Source organism: Mustela nivalis (assembly GCF_964662115.1).
Source record: "Mustela nivalis genome assembly, chromosome: 6".
Taxonomy (NCBI): domain Eukaryota; kingdom Metazoa; phylum Chordata; class Mammalia; order Carnivora; family Mustelidae; genus Mustela; species Mustela nivalis.
Window position 1 is genome coordinate 108,730,410 of NC_139025.1, and position 17,568 is coordinate 108,747,977.

Consider the following 17,568-nt stretch of genomic DNA (forward strand, 5'->3'; position numbering starts at 1 on the left):
AGTACTGATGGTTGGGAGAGGAGAGATGGGGGAAGGAAAAAGTGGGTGAAAAAGTGGGAATTATAGGGTTCCACTTATGGAATGAGTAAATCATGGGATGAAAAGTACAGCATAGAGAATCTAGTCAATGGTATTGTAATAGTATTATATGGTGACAGATGGTAGCTACACTTGCAGTGAGCATAGCACAATATATAGAGTTGTTGAATCACTAGGTTGTACATCTAAAATTAATGTAACATTGTGTGTCAACTATACTTCAAAAAACAAAATCAAACAAACAAAAAAACCCCAAATTACTTTTATGTTTGCGTATCTTCAGACTTTATCCATTAGCACACATTAACTTGAGAAAATGTGCTTAAAATACATGTAATTTAAAATTCTATTCCTCGGGGGTGCCTGGGTGGCTCAGTGGGTTAAAAGCCTCTGCCTTCGGCTCAGGTCATGATCCTAGGGTCCTGGGATCGAGCCCCACATCGGGCTCTCTGCTCAGCGGAGAGCCTGCTTCCTCCTCTCTCTCTGTCTGCCTCTCTGCCTATCTGTGATCTCTGTCAAATAAATAAATTGAAAAAAAAAATTCTGTTCCTCGCCCATGGCTTTACATAATCTTTATGATAGTGCTATTAATGACTATGTTAATATCCACCTGATTTTCTAGATCATAATTTATTTAACCACCATTATTACCTCACTATTGGATGTTTTGGCTGCTTTCAGTTAGCTATCACGAAAAGTATTACTATACTGTAAATGGTAAATACTGTTATTTTCTTTTTGGGAACATGTCTTGAGGATAAATGGCATTTCTTTCTTTCTTTCTGTTTTAAACTAGAGCCCACCATGGAGCTTGAACTCATAAGTCAGATACTTAGGGGCGCCTGGGTGGCTCAGTGGGTTAAGCCTCTGCCTTCGGCTCAGGTCATGATTTCAGTCTCCTGTGATGGGGCCTGAATCTGGCTCTCTGCTCAGCAGGGAGCCCGCTTCCCCTTCCACCTTCCCCTCTGCCTTCCTCTCTGCCTACTTGTGATCTCTCTCTGTGTCAAATAAATAAATAAAATCTTAAAAAAAAAAAAAGTCATATGCTTAACTTAGACACCTATGCACCCCAAGGATAAAAAGCATTTCCGAGTTAAAAGGTATAAATATATTTATGATCCTCAAGTCACAGAGCTAAACTGCTTTCTAAAATGTCTTACTAACTTGTGCCATTAAATTATACACAAATGCACCAAGTTCAAATGTCTGCAAATACATTTAGGATTATCTATTGAACATTTTCCTGGTATAATTTACACCAAATTTGGAAAATGTCATTATGAAACTTGTTAAATGTTTACCCTTCAACTTTAGAAGGTAGCAATATAATAACATGAAGAGAAAGAAATAGTTCAGCGTAGAAAAAAAAAAAAAGGAAAAAAAAACTATTAAAAAAATGAAAGGGTTAATTCATCCATGTGTTGGGGAGAACGCAGTGTTTAAATGGTCATGCCAAATAGTTTAAAAAAAAAAAAAACATGACTGATCGAAAATACTATTTTCATGACTGTGCATTTGGAAACAAATTATTTATAGAAAATAACAAAAAACATTCACTTAATACATATTTTTGTTCTTAATAAAAGCATCACTGACAACCATAGTTGTATTAGAAATCCAAAGTTGGAGAACTCGAAGGTTACTTAATTTGTCTCATTTACTGCTAACTCAAGTTTTTTTTCTTTTTTAAACATTTTATTTATTTGACACAGAGAGAGAGAGAGAGAGATCATAAGTAGGCAGAGAGACAGGCAGAGGGGGGGGGGGGAAGCAGGCTCCCCGCTGAGCAGAGAGCTGGATGCGGGGCTTGATCCCAGGCCCCTGAGATCATGACCTGAGCTGAAGGCAGAGGCCCAACTACTGAGCCACTAAAGCTAATGTTAGTCTTAACCTATGTTCCATCAAGCCTATTGTTGCAGATTATTTGTTACATTTAGGAAGCACTGAAAACTTATGATAACTATTCTAACTTTTATAGTTTACTTTAGCTGAGTAACTTAGTAATTGTATTCCCATCAATCATATATATTTTGCAAGTTGAAAAGTTGGATACATAGATTCTTAACCTGACTGTATTTCACAATTATATGCATAGTGTTGTGATTACATAGAGAAAATTTAGACACTAATATTGTAAAAAAAAAAAAAAAAAGTGTTAATATACTTCATCAGCTAACAGGTTTTTTTGGTTTTGTTTTTGAACCTGTAAGCATATCACAATATTTTGAGGACAATTAAAGGTTTCCTGTGAGACATACAAAGATAATCCTATTTCAACTGCACAAATTATGGACAATCTAAAGCTGTACATCGGAACAGGATAATTTTTATTTATTTTTTTAAAGATTTTATTTATTTATTTGACAGAGAGAGATCACAAGTAGGCAGAGAGACAGGCAGAGAGAGGAGGAAGCAGGCTCCCTGCTGAGCAGAGAGCCCGATGCGGGACTCGATCCCAGGACCCCGAGATCATGACCTGAGCCGAAGGCAGCGGCTTAACCCACCGAGCCACCCAGGCACCCCGGAACAGGATAATTTATATAACAAGCAGAATTCAGCAGCCATTAGTGTGTTCCAAGCATTGATGTAGAATTATGAATTTTATGTGAATAAGAGGTTAATCATAATCCATTTTGAAAAAGACTTTACTTTGAAAGTAGTTTCTTTTGATGTTTACAATATTTTATTTTCAAACATTTTGCTCCATCTTTCCCATTTCCCTTTGGGTGATTGGCCTGTAACAGGATACTAATCATCAAATTATTTAATCTGTATGGGATATTAATACAGGTTTTATGTTTAAACACCTCAGGATTATTAGCATGTATCTGCTTGGCAAAAGAGGCATTTTTTGTGGTTCTTCAACGGGTTTAGTGTTGAGGAATGAGATGTGCAAAGAGTTACTTAGGTAAGAAATCTCCTACACTTATTATTTTTTGATATTGATATGAAGAAACCATGCTAAGGTCTATATCCAAAATGTAATTCATTAAACTGGAAAAATACACTCAAAACTGTTTTGCATTTAGTATAGATTGGGCTGCTCCACTGTGACACACTGGTTAAAATAGAGTAACATGCTTAAATCACTGATACCTGTTTGAACTTCATAGAAAAGCCAAGTTATAGTTGATGGATAGAGCTCCTTGTACCCCAGCTGTCTTTTCAAAAATTCATGCTATTGTCCCAAAGGGGACGAATGGATAGAGTTAGTTCAGTAGCTGCTGTCATCTCTCTCTCTCTCTCTCTCTCTCTAGCCTGTAATCATCAACTGTAGCATTATTACACACACATGGAAGAGGATAGGGTTATTTCCTGCCTTCCTTCCCTGTCACCTGATATCTGGTATAGACATATGTACTGACTTGGGACTTATCCTTTCCTTCTACTAGATAAGCACAAGCTTTCAACTGTTTCTGTAGTTAACAATTTCTATAATTACCTGCGCCTTTTAGAGATCACCCCAAAGAGCTAGCTCTTATTCAAGAAGGATTGTAATAAACTTACCTGCTATTAGAATTTAGTGACCATTTCCAGAAAACAAGGTAGCTGATTAGAATAGGAGAATGGAATTATCTGGCTAGAAAATGTGGATAGGCTTCTTTGATCACTAAATCTAAGATCCACCTAGTGTTTCTGATCTGTTCTCATTCTGAGTGGAACTTAGAGTTAACTGGTTAATAACTTTAGAGACTAGATACCAACATAGCGAATGGCTGGAAGAAATTCTTGAAAGACCATTCATCATGCATTTTCTAATTTTTTTTTTTTAACTTGCTTCTCTTAGTAATCTTACCTTAAACTCAAACTTTCATGAGAGCCCTCATACTTAGAAAAGGTTGGATAATCCTTAATATAGCACGGAGTGCTTTGCATTCCATAATCTGGCTCCAGCCAACCTTTCCGAGTGCTTCATACTTCCATATGTGAAGAATTCATAATCAGTCATGTCCATGACTCTGTATGAAGAAGTCATGCGCTTTCTCGCATCTAGATCTTTGTTACACTCTTTTCTTTAGACCTAGAATCTTCCTCCTCTTTTTAAAGTCTTGATCTCTTCATGAAGTTTATCCCGACCACTTGAGCTCAGAGTGAATTCTAATGGCTGTATTTTTATGTGTTTATTTTCTCAGCTAAACTGAAAACATGCTGACATCAGATAAATGCCTAACACCAGGCACACTAACAGATAATAAAAATAAATATCTCATTGATTAAACTAGCCAAAACTAAGGAATCTTTTCTTCCTCTTTATTTCCATTGTAAATATTCTCAAGATTGCTATTGAGCATGGCAATTATTAAACCTTTATTTATTTATATTCTAGAAGGAGGTAAAGAAAGCAAAACAAATTTTGCTTGTCTACTCTCCAAGTTCCCTTAGAAAATATACCCTTTTGGGGCGCCTGGGTGGCTCAGTGGGTTAAGCTTCTGCCTTCGGCTCAGGTCATGATCTCAGAGTCCTGGGATCGAGTCCCACATTGGGCTCTCTGCTCAGCAGGGAGTCTGCTTCCCTCTCTCTCTCTCTGCCTGCCTCTCTGTCTCCTGTGATCTCTCTCTGTCAAATAAATAAATAAAATCTTTAAAAAAAAACAAAAAAGAAAAGAAGAGAAAAGAAAATAAAACATATCCTTTTAAATACTTGTGTCGGTTCCCAAATGGCAACTGTAATAGACATAGTCATCTCTTCTACCTTGCTGCCAGAGCCCTAATTTTCTTCAGAAGGCGGATGGGATATCTGTCCTTTCCTGGTGTGAACCAGAAAAGAGTAACTCTATTCTTAGCTTTTGGGGTAAATCCTAATGTCTAAGATAACCATGGCGGTCCCATTTCTGTTTAGAGCAGGTGTGCTGGGGGCCCAATGCTGGCCAAGACTCATGAGGGCCAATCTGTTGAGGAAGCTTCTAAAAAAGATTCTTAAAATACAAGGAAAAGATGGTCTTTTTCTTCTACTGAACACTGTTTTGGCCACATATGGTACCTTGAACTACTGAACTTGCCACCAGCCTGAGGAAGACCTACAAAGCAGTAGAGCAGGAGTTCTGACATACTAGGGTCCAGGAACCTGCCCAGCCATGGGCTTCTTGTACAAGATAAGCAATCCTCTCATTATTTAATTAAAGCCAGTCAAGACAAGAGTTTCTCTTCCTTTCAGCCTAAAGTATCCTGACTGATACAGTATTACCATCTCCGAAGTTCCTCATAAACATGCTTTAGGCAGATATACATGTTCTTGGCCTAAAATTTTCCTAAGGAAAATAAGTGGAATTTAAATAAGAATGATGGTTGCCTTAGAAGATGCCTATGTGGCTCTTTGCCTGTTTATCTATCCTCAAAGGCTGGGGCCAGTCTGACTGATGGGTCAGGCATAGAGAATAGGACAAGCATAGAGAGCACACAGTGGGGTAGAATTTTTTACTTTAGGTAACAGGCCACTACAATATAAGGTACCAAATAATTTCCACATATTGTAATAGAAGCTTTGGTTTGCTCCATCTTTTTCATTTTTCTTTCAGCTGTGAGTAATTTATCACATTGTGCTTTCCTTCCTCCTTCTCTCTTTTACATTTCTGTCAATTTAGGGTGTGTGTATATGTATGTCTGTGGTAGCAGGATGGAAATACTAGATACAGGAGATGGGAGAGATACACTTAAAATCAGTCTTTGATGTACTGTTTCAGTAGGAATATATGAAAGAAAGAATTTTTCTTCGATTATGACTGCTGAATTGAGAAGGAAGCCTATCGGTACCTTCGTTACACAACTTCAACAGACCATAGATATCTATTAATCAACTGAATTAAAGAGGGGAGAATGATATTACCTATTAAGCCCCAAATAAAGATGGAGGAGGAAATGTGAGATTTTACTTTGAACCACGATTTTTTGGAAAAATGTCTAAGTCTCTGATTCTCCATTTTAGTGATGTCCCCTCATTTTTAATCCCTGAACTCTGCTGCCCGACCTCCTCCCAGTATTAATTAAAACCAAAGGACACTTTTACAGCTTACTTTTGGCAGAGGGGATGAGGAGGTGGGAACACATAGTAAGGACAGATATTCTCATCTCGGATGAGAATAGCCTGTGGCAAAAATGACACTGACAATTTCAGTAAAACTGTGCCAGAAGGGTGAGTAGGGTTAAAGTTACATCATTCTTCCTGTAATTTCAGCTCTCTGTTAAATAACAACTTTAAGTCAATGGGTCTTTCATAGTCCTGACTATGTGGGGAACAGCTGTTCAACTTTTACTAGACAGCTGAAGCCATGGTGTCTGAGAAAGTGGCAGAATCCACTAAGAGCTGAAAGCAGCTGCCAGCAGTTCATCATTTCCACACTGGAATGCTTCTCAGTAGAGTCACAAAGCTGATACACAAAGCACAGGTGATAGCCAGGGCCCTGATATACCAGAAACCTTCAACAATGCAAAAAGGTTTAACAACAACAACAAAGCCACACGGACTTAATTAATGACTTGATCAGAAAAAGAGAATCAATTCTGAGGTCAACTGGTAGAGGAATAAGGCAATTTTTACCCAGTTGCCTAATGTCTTTTCCTCAAAACTAATGCATGTCCTCTTTAGCATGTTTTTTTCTCAAACATTGCTCAGAAAAATACATGACAAGTTTTAAAATTATAGCTTAATAAATATTAAACCTTTTCTTTTTTTCTTTTTTTTTTTTTAACTTTTTATTTTTTATAAACATATATTTTTATCCCCAGGGGTACAGGTCTGTGAATCACCAGGTTTACACACTTCACAGCACTCACCAAAGCACATACCCTCCCCAATGTCCATAATCCCACCCCCTTCTCCCAAACCCCCTCCCCCCAGCAACCCTCAGTTTGTTTTGTGAGATTAAGAGTCACTTATGTATTAAACCTTTTCTTATAATTTTATTTATTCCTAGTATCTAAAAATTCCTATTTACAATAGTAACAATTGTACCTCAACAAATTCATACTGTAGGATAGTAACTGGAACTTGTTAGAGCAAATGTGGAAAAAAAACGGAAAACAAATCTAAACTGCTTATCTAACTCTACTAACAATATTCATCCACATTTATAGACACTTCTTTTCCTTAGCAAAAAGCTACAGTATTATGAATAACTTAGTGAATCTGAAAATAAAGACAAACTAGTGGAAACATTCATTTCTGAGTCTTACGCATGGTACAAGGAAAAGGCAGAGAACAAGAAAGAAGTTACATGTACTTCTAAATAGGGTAATTCTGTTTACTTCCTATGTCACCTTACCAAAAATTTTGATTTATCTCCTTCTCTATTTTGCTTTCATCCCAATTGTCAGCCTTTTTACCCTGTTATAACAATTATTCTTAGAAATTATACCGAATTAAGAATCAGAAAAGAGTCAAACTAGCAAATATTTCATTATTCAAAATGAACAAGACTCTGTTTACATATTTTCTCAAAATTCAGAAAATTTTTCATACATTTTTACTAGATTTTATTGGAAAATAAACAAATTTCAAATATTTCAAAGCAGCCCCATACACAAGTCAGTAGTTAAAACAGAAGCCTACCTGTGAGAGGTGACGGTGATCCAACTGGTGTTGATGGATTTGATGGAAAACTACTGCTGGTATGGTCAGGAGAATAAATCTAACCAGAAAACAAAACATACATGTATCAATATGTGATAACAACAAAAATGGAAATCCATTTGCATGGAGTTATAATCTAAGCTGCCACCCCTAAAACTCAGAGTGAAAAACTAGTTTCAGCAATTTAGTACTATCCATTACCTGAAGCTATACACGGTTTTAAAACCAGGATTAAAAGATATCTTATATAGTCTAGGGGCACCTAGCTGGCTCAATCAGTACAGTGTGTGACTCTCATGAGTTTGAGCCCCACAGTGGACACGAGACTACTTAAAAAAAAGTATTGCATATAATAATGAGAGGAATAAAACAGATTATATCTATTTATTATATCTATTTATTATCCCAACTGAAAATTATTTAGGTTTCTGTTAGAACAAAAAAGAGAAGTGACTATAGAGTTAACACATCTAATAAACAATTTTTCTTGGGATGCCTGGGTAGCTCAGTTCTAAGGTTAAGCATCTGCCTTCAGCTCAGGTCATGATCCCAAGGCCCTACGATCCAGCCCTGAATCCAGGCTCCCTGATCAGTGGAGAGCCTGCTTCTTCCTCTCTCTCTCTGCTGCTCCCCTGTTGTGTGCTCTATGTGTCAAATAAATAAATAAAATCTTTAAAAAAAAAACTTTCTTAAATATATCATCCAAATAAATGGTATTCATTAAAAATAATTATCTCAGGAAACTATTATCTTTTGACAACAGTCTTTAAAAACAGTTTTAAAAGCCAGAGAAAGTAATTTTTTAGAACAGATATTCTTTCTTTCTCATTTAATAAGTTCTCAGTTTGATCAACTACATTTTTGCCAAATTTAGCTTTAAATGATGTATCATATAAAATCAAACTTGCTACCAAAGGGTATTTTGTCACTCTTGAGGAAAGTGGAAGAAACCCCAAAGTCCTTCCGAAAACGTTCCCAAAATGATTTGTGGATTCGACCACCTAAGAGGTCCACTTTATTCATTCATTGAGAGAAAGCATGCAGGTACAGGAATGGGGGTGGGGGGCAGATGGAGAGAGAGAATCTTAAGCAGACTGCATGCCCAGCACAGAGCCCCATGTGGTATCGATGTGGGCTTGATCTCACCACCCTGAGATCATGATCTGAACTGAAATCAAGAGTTGGATGCTTAATCCATTGAACCATCCAGGCATCCCTAATGGGATACACTTTATTTCTTTTTTTTTAAGATTTTATTTATTTATTTGACAGAGAGAGATCACAAGTAGGCAGAGAGGCAGGCAGAGAGAGAGAGTGCAAGAGGAGGAAGCAGGCTCTCCGCTGAGCAGAGAGCCTGATGTGGAGCTCGATCCCAGGACCCTGGGATCATGACCTGAACCATAGGCAGAGGCTTTTAATCCATTGAGCCACCCAGGTGCCCCTGGGATCCACTTTAAAGAGTAGAACATCTGGATGCATAAATTTTGGTATTTTGGCTAAAAGTTTTGTTGCAGTATTTTGTATTTATTTTATATTGCTAAAAAAACCAGTGACAGAGAATAGGGACAAGTTTACTTAATTAACCATTAAATATTTTAAAAATCTCTTTAATCCAAGTACTAAGGGTTCCTAGGAAGTTTTCCCTAGGAAATTCTATTTCTATTCTATAACAAGCATAATAAACCATCTTCACATCTTAGCACTTAACTTAGGCAAACAAATCAACTTATGTGGATGAACTGTGGTCAAACATTTTTAAAAAGGAAAACTACTTGTGGATGAAAGGAGTCCTCTAACAGAAATACCCTTGTTCTGTATAAGCTTAGAGATCTAATGAATTTAAAGAGTCCCAAATTATGGCAAACAAGAGGGTCTCAGCATTGGTTTTAAAGACAGCATAATATGCTGAAAAAGTCAGACACTGGAACAGGCTCATGAGAAACAAAATTCAACAAGTCATGATCATTAAACATAACAGCTTTTATTTTTTAAAAAGAAGAAAGGACTAAGTGAATTGCAAGCAGCCAGAAAGCCCGTTTTCCTTCTACTGCAAATGGATATACCTACCTCAAAGAAAATACACTAATTTGTATAATGTTACTAAATTCTAATTGTAAATGCCTTTAATCATGAACTCTCTCCAAACAGCCAGATCTAGAAGTTGTATATTCAAGTTAAAAAGCCATTTTGGGAAGGGAAAAGTATCGAGACTTTAAAAAATGTTATGGAAGGACTTAGTAACAGGGAAGGTAGTATTATTAAGATCAATACTGTTGATCTTACAGTTGTTGCCTTGGAAAAAAATCAGGATGCACATGTGAAAATTAGCTAAAGGTCACATTTTTAGGAATAACTGATTTTTTTTTTTAAAGATTTTACTTATTTATTTGACAGAGACAGAGTGAGTGAGGGAACATAAGCAGGCGGAGTGGGAGAAGAAGAAGATGGCTCCCACTGTGCAGGGAGCCTGACGCGGGACTCAGTCCCAGGACTCTGAGATCATGATCTGAGCTGAAGGCAGACAGTTTAACCGACTGAGCCACCCAGGCACCCCCTGATGCTAACTCTGATGAAACATGTTTTAACTATAATACTGGTAATAGAGGAAAGAGTTGATACATGGAGAGTGGGTGGATGAACAATGAGAGAAGTTTCAGTTTCACGCAAAACTTCAGCATCAAGTAGACCAACTTGCTGTAAAGATCAACAGCATGAAAGGCCTAGAGAAACAGTGCTGCTTCTGTCATACCCTCCTGGTTTCGTTGTGTTTCTTCATAATGTTTACTTTGATCCTTAACTGTAGAAACTTGTTCACTTGTTTTATTATCTGTCTCTTGCCTTTTCTCCCAATAGAATGTATGCTCCAGAAGAGCTAGGACTTTGTCTTATTCAGACAAAATCTGAAGTATACAAGAATTGCAGTATTCAGATTCTACAACAGTGATGGTAAATATATACTTGTTGAAAGAATGATAATTATCCTTGTGAGAAGTTACTGTTTGAGTATTTCTTTTAAATCACTGGATATAATACTTAGGCTCCATTTCTCTTTCACCCTTCCAGTTTTTTAATGTAGGTTTCCCTCAGAGCTCTAGTCTTAGTTTTCTTTTCTATCTACCTGTGTTTTATCCCTTAGTAATATCATTTCTGAAAGTATCAACTATGACAGCTCTATGAATGACTACTAAGTTGACATTTCTATGTGCATACTGGTTGCTGGACCTCTCCAACTGGACATATGGCTTCACCTCAAGCTCAATATGCGAAGCCAAACTTTGCATCACTGCCCCAAGCTTCCTGTCCTTCTCATATCTACTCCTCTGTTTCCTCTACTTCAGTCCCAGCATTCTCATGGTTACTAAATCCACTCTCTCCCCCCGCCCCTACTACCCCCCCTCTAGGCTTCCCACCACAGACTCTAATACCTGCAGTTCTCTGTGTTTCTGGAATAGGAACAATTCTTTCTCACCGCTCTGACACTACTTTAAACCTTTAGTAGAACTTATGAATGGATCATTTAAGCCTTTATATTTCTAGTTATTCCCTGCTCCTTTTACCCCATATATAATTGTCTGAGCTACGGTCCCCAACCAGTTCTTAACAGTCAAATCCCACGAAGTACTTCCTGTTGCCTACTAAATAGAAGAGAATGACATTTGATGTCTTCCATAATCTGGACACAAAATATCTTTCTACCTTATAACCTAATTATAAACATTATGTACCCCGTAATCTAAACAAAAGATGTATTTTTTTTTCATTTCCTGAACATAGTTTGTCCTTTCAAAATTCCTATTTTTTAAAAAATTTCTGGGACGCCCGGGTGGCTCATTGGGTTGAGCCGCTGCCTTCGGCTCAGGTCATGATCCCAGCATCCTGGGATTGAGTCCCACATTGGGCTCCTTGCTTGGCAGGGAGCCTGCTTCTCCCTCTGCCTCTGTCTGCCATTCTGTCCGCCTGTGCTTGCTCTCCCTCTCTCTCTGACAAATAAATAAATAAAAATATTTAAAAAAAAAAAAAAATAAAAAATTTCTTCCTGATGGAATTCTTTTTTTTTTTTTTTAAGATTTTATTTATTTGATAGAGAGAGAGATCACAATTAGGCAGAGAGGCAGGCAGAGAGAGGGAGGAAGCAGGCTCCCTGCTGAGCAGAGAGTCCAATGTGGGGCTCAATCCCAGGGCCCTGGGATCATGACCTGAGCAGAAAGCAGAGGCTTAACCCACTGAGCCACCCAGGCGCGGCTCCCTGATGGAATTCTATACCACATGATACAACAGCTCAAATGTCACCTCCCCATTTACACTCATCTTCACCTCCTTTATACTCTTAGAATAATTACACTGTTCTTGGGTCTTTTACTTCACAGTATGTTCTACACGATCATTTTTTATATACCTGTCCTATCTTCTCTCCTTGATTGTAAACTCTTTGAAGGCAGAGACCTTATAATGTTCTACATTGAATCAATCATTGCCTATCACTGTCTTATACAAGTAGGTGTTGAACAGTTTATTAAAAAAAAAAAAAAAAAACCTGGAGTAACTAAACTGTACTTGAAATCTGCTACAGGTACTTTTTGATAAAAGGCAAGACTCAGTAAATGTGTATTTCTTAGTATTTACGCAATGGGGTTCAGTAACAGAAATACCAAAGGAGGTTAAGAGATCCCATAAAGGTGAATTCACTTACAAAGCAGTTTTATGGTATAAGCTTTGAGAAAAATGGTATGGTGAGGTTCCACGAATATTTTTGACAATTAGTGTTCATGTATTAAGCTGTCCATATGACACTCGTAGGCAGGCATGAGTATAGACTATCAAGAAAATTGAACGAGAACTTTAAAAAAATCACTGTAAAAACATGTATCAAATATAAAATGTATCAAGTATAAAAATATATAATTTTGGTGTTTTTTCAAAAACAGTTTCTCCGTTTGTATAATAAAAGGCATTTTCCTCCATTCACCCATCATACTGTCTAGTTCTCTTTTGCCCTAAATTAAAGTGATGGCAGGCAGAATTGTTATTAATATCTTTCCTGAACTGACAGAGAGCCTGACAAATTACAGGACTTTTTCTTGCCCCTTCTATTTTCATAGAAAGAATGGGTATTGGGGCGCCTGGGTGGCTCAGTCATTAAAACTGCTGCCTTCAGCTCAGGTCATGATTCTGGGGTCCTGGGATGAGCCCTGCATGGGGCTGCCTACTCAGCAGGAAGCTTGCTGCTCCCTCTCCCACTCCCCTGCTTCTGTTCCCTCTCTCATCACTGTGTTTCTCTCCATCAAGTAAATAAATAAAATCTTCAAAAAAAAAAAAAAAAAAAAAAAAAGAATGGGTATGTGAGGGATGTCTGGGTGGCTAAGTCAGTTAAGCATCATCTTCCTTCAGCTCAGGACATGATCAAGTCCCAAATCAGGTTCCTTGTTCAGTGGAAGCCTACTTCTCCCTCTGCCTGCTTCTACCCCCTAACCCCCACTTGTGCACTCTTTCTGACAATAAAATCTTTAAAAGAATGGGGATGTGGGAAGAGGAGAAGCAAAACAACCTTAAAAAAACAGGGTAATACAGCTTTTTAGATCACAGATCATTTCATTAAACTTCACCTCTGTATGTGTACTCTATCACTAAACCACATACAAATTAAACTTATTCTACAGAAATTGTTGTTACTTTAAGAAATCCTAAAATTAGACTTTATTTGACAAAGAGCATTCTAAAACAGGATTTCATTACTTCTTGTACTTTCTGACCTTAAGGAACGCCTACACTGACGTTTCAAAGAAAAAAAAAAAAAAGAAAAAAGAAAAAAGTCAGTCACTTAAAAAATGGGGATGGGAGTGATTTAGAATGTAAAGCATAAACACAAAGTAAGAACTCATTCTGCATGCAGTCCATGGTCCTCATACTGTTAAATGACCAATGATGAATAACTCCCAATACCTTCTGCCAGGCTTAAACGGTAATATGCCTCATTTTACTGCAACAAATGAGGCTCCTCCTCCTATCAGTCATGGTCCATTCCAATCAGCAGGGTGCCAATAAGCCAGAAGCTAATGAAAAGGGCCTCAGACAAAAAAGAAACAATGAAGGGCTCCCAAGCCCAACCTTGGAACTGTGAGCCCAATTTTTTAAACACTACAGTGCACATTTCAGTTAATCTTTATTATGCTAATGTTATTGAGTCTAAGGAACAAAGAAACTTATTTCATGAATTACTTTTAAACGTCAACTTCCCTGAATTTTCTTTTCTTTTGTTAGAGACTACTGACCATTTAACTATCCAGATTAAAACACGCGCGCGCGCACACACACACACACACACACACACACACACACACTCTCTCTCTCTCTCTCTCCCTCCTTTGCTTGGAGGTAGAAATCAAAACATAAATTATCACAAAGAAGTCTGATATAATCAACAAAGTTAAACAGTCCTCTTGTTTGATCTCCTCTAAATTAAAGACCAAGTGTTTTGATATGGTATTAGGCATTGAAATAAACCAGATGTTTCTTCCTCTATATAACTCTCCATGGGCACAATCTTAAAGGGTTATTGTCTGGCAAATGTTCAGGGAAACACATTAGAAATGGCACGAATACCCAGATTTTCCTTTCCTTCTATCTACACTAGTTTATTATCTAAACTAATGCATAATCCACAGGGCTTTGGGAACTTTGTGTAAATACTTTCATGTACAATTCTCTTTCTAGCTATCCTGAGATTAAGACCACAATTATCCCGGCTTAAACCTAAAATAAAGGAACCTTTGCAAATGCATTATCTGGCCTTACATGTTTAATCACAGTATTCTGTGTGCTCTTTAATACCTAAACTAAAGAACAAAGGTTGTACCCTGTGATGTTTCACACATGAAAGACCTTCTAAGACATGTATCAGACGACTGGGGAGCTAGAAATAACTTCTAATGACAATAGCATAGTGTTTTCTCCATCTAAAACTAGATGCTATATTAAAAATGTCATATTCTAAAGAACTTAAAATTTCAAAATACCATGCTCACCATTTCCAAAGATCTGTAATACCTAACATAAAACTCTGATATGCATGTTAGACTCTCAAATGTAATCCTCAGAAAATTCCTTCTCCTCATCTCTTCTAATCCTTCCTACTCCCCATGTAATGTTTTTGTTTTTCAGTACATTCTGTGAGCACTAAAGTGAATGTGAGTCTGTAATGCAAGTTAGAGAAAGAATGTGTTTTGGGGAGGTGTTTGCGGGGAGGGGGCAGCAGATGGGTTGAAGGAAGGGATTTCAAGTGTGTACACTACGGCATGCAGTGATGGAGCAGATGGAATGCATCACCGTCAGCTATGACAGAAATGATTTATGGAATGACCTGGCTGCTCCTGCCTAGTAACAACATAGGATGACAGAGCTGAGTTTCCATGACAACCAAAGCCCACCCACTAACTAGATTAAACATTCTTCCCTGGCTTCCACTCATGGAGAATTTGGATTTTTTTTCCCCTAATGCCAACTGGTTTCGCTAGTATGCTGGTCATAAACGGGAAAACAGTCAACTACAAGAAAGGGTAACTGAAAGAGAGCTTGAAGGACAACCACCAAGAACATCACAAATTCTTGCCTGCCTATCTGCCAAGGTTCCTTTATAGAAGTTTCCTTGCGTAAAATCAACAGAAGACCTTTGAGAAAAAAAGCTCCCAAAATGCAGTCTGTACTTTTTCAACATTCTTTGTCCTCCTGCATGTGAAATATCTGCTACTGGATTCTTTCAGAATCAACAGAAAATATGGCAAGCCAATCAAATTCCTGGGAGGCACTCAGATTTAATATTAGAGAATAATTTTATTTCTAAGCAGGTAGTTTTTATCAGGTGGGAGTAAGTCCAGAACAAGTAGGATCATTCTTTTAATCCTCAACATCCTGTGAAACCGCAGTCACTGTAGCAATTCTCTTCCTGGAGAAAGAGTAGCGAAGATAGTTGGATCCAGGTTCTTACCTAATATATGTGGGCTTTACCCTTCCTAGCTTGGTGATCCCTAGGACAAACTACTTAATCTTTCTGAGCTGAAGTTACTTAACCTTTGAAACTTTAGTTCCTCATCTGTAATGTGAGGATAATAATGCCAACCTTACAGGGTTTTCTTGAGGATTAAATAAAACAAAGCACATAAATGCTTAGTATAATACCCAGTACCTACTAAACATTCAAATTATAGCTGATATTTTTGTGGGCTTTGTTCTTATCTTTGCTATTTTTGTCATATGATGCAAGACTGTATTCAACAAACATTTACTGAGCTCTATTTTTTTGTGGGGTGTTCCACTATGTGGTAGATGAATTTGCCTTCACTTTTATTTCTCAAGAAACTTGTACTGGGATGCAGAAGAAGGTTTATTTACAGAAACTTTATACAAAGAGGTTTATCTCCTTAAATGTTCAATGGGTGCTTCCTCTATAAGTGATCTGCGTTCCTCAGGAACAGCCCTAAATGTGTCTGATAGAGTTAACTGTACTTCATAGAAAATGTAAGACAACTCTGTGGGAATTCTGAGAGGCATACCACTCAAAGGGAAAAGAAAAGAAAAAGCCTAAGGAGAAAATTCAGACAGTACAAAGCAGAAGTGCCTCTTTTAAACAATTAGATTTGGAGTCTTTGTGAATTACTGGTAAATGCTCTCCCAAAAGAATTCTGAAAGAAGGGATTTCATTTTTAATGTTTTAAGGATCAGCTACTAAAACAATCATTGCTTTGTCATTAATATCCTGAGGTGATATAAATTAGCTGCTCAAGAAAATACTATGGGATTCCTTCAAATCAGTTTTACTCATGTTTGCATGAGTTCTTCAATAAATCTGGCTTTTTTGGGGAAGACTCCTATTTCTTGAATGAATCAGTTTAGATAATTATTTTTCCTTTTAAAAAATACGTAAAATACTTTCTGCCTAAGAAAAATTTCTTATGAATGCACTTTATTCTGTGGGCCAGAAGAATAACTGAATTGTCTTTCTTGGTTCCATCTGACTTACGTTAAGTGGGCAACTAAGTATGTATTTAAAACTAATAAATAAATTTAACAATTAATCTCAGTAATTTTGGCTTTAGATCTAAAAACTCCCAAATTTCTCTTCTTTCTGTCTATTCCATCAAATCAAAGACATTTTTAAACAGAAATTAGAAGGACAGATCTTGTGAGAATGGGGTGGGAAGGTGTTCTCCTGAGTTATTTTAAGGGCAGCAAGAATTAATACATACTGAGAATAGTTCTAATGGAGATATGAAGTTGATTGTTTTGTAACTACACCCTCTAACTATGACATGTACTGTCCACAAAATAGTACCACTGCGTTTAGCAGTGTAAAGCTCATTCAGCAGAATAGGTAAAATCAATACTCACAGATGCCAAAGCCTTTCCAAGTGCATCACCTGTCTGTGAGCTTCCAGCAGCCGTCCCTCTGGTTCCTGAATATTTCAGGTAGAAAACAAATAAAGAATTTTAACAGGCAGGGATGCCTTTTTTTTTTTTTTTAAACATTCTGCCATGATTTCAAGGGTGTTCTCTACCATTATCTCACCCATTGCAGCAAATATTGTGTATGTGTTACGCTTAATAAGTTAAAGATGGGTTCGGTATCAGCTTCTACATTAACGAAAATTAAAAAGTTTTCCTTCCTTTCATTTTAAAACCCAATACTAAAAAATATATTGAAGGATGGGGGGTTCACTGAAAATCCCCAAAGTAGGTTTTTAGGGAGTTCTGCCAACCCCCAAAAAGCTCACCTAGAATGCTATCTGATCCATTGATGGGAGGAGTATGTGAGGCAGCAACATAAGGCGAACTGCTAGTACTGCCACGATGGAAGCTAGACATCGGTGGGAGACTCGTGTTTATGTCTGTTGGTGAAACGGAGTGCGGAGGATAGCTCTAGAGAAATGGGGAAAGAGACATGATCTATTAAATACATTTTTTAAATAATAT

The 17,568-nt window shown here is 37.3% G+C and overlaps 1 protein-coding gene across 14 annotated transcripts in view; it reads right to left on the reverse strand.

The window, feature by feature from the left end:
* The window catches only part of TCF12 (transcription factor 12), a 390,121-nt gene that overhangs the window by 29,634 nt on the left and 342,919 nt on the right, over window positions 1–17,568 (reverse strand). For all 14 annotated transcript variants that reach the window (XM_082733805.1, XM_082733797.1, XM_082733804.1 and 11 more), the window contains 3 exons: window positions 17,370–17,514; window positions 16,987–17,051; window positions 7,585–7,663 (listed from right to left, as the gene is read on the reverse strand). In XM_082733805.1, the coding sequence (XP_082589931.1) occupies window positions 7,585–7,663; window positions 16,987–17,051; window positions 17,370–17,514 (289 nt within the window). The remainder of the gene's footprint in view (window positions 1–7,584; window positions 7,664–16,986; window positions 17,052–17,369; window positions 17,515–17,568) is intronic.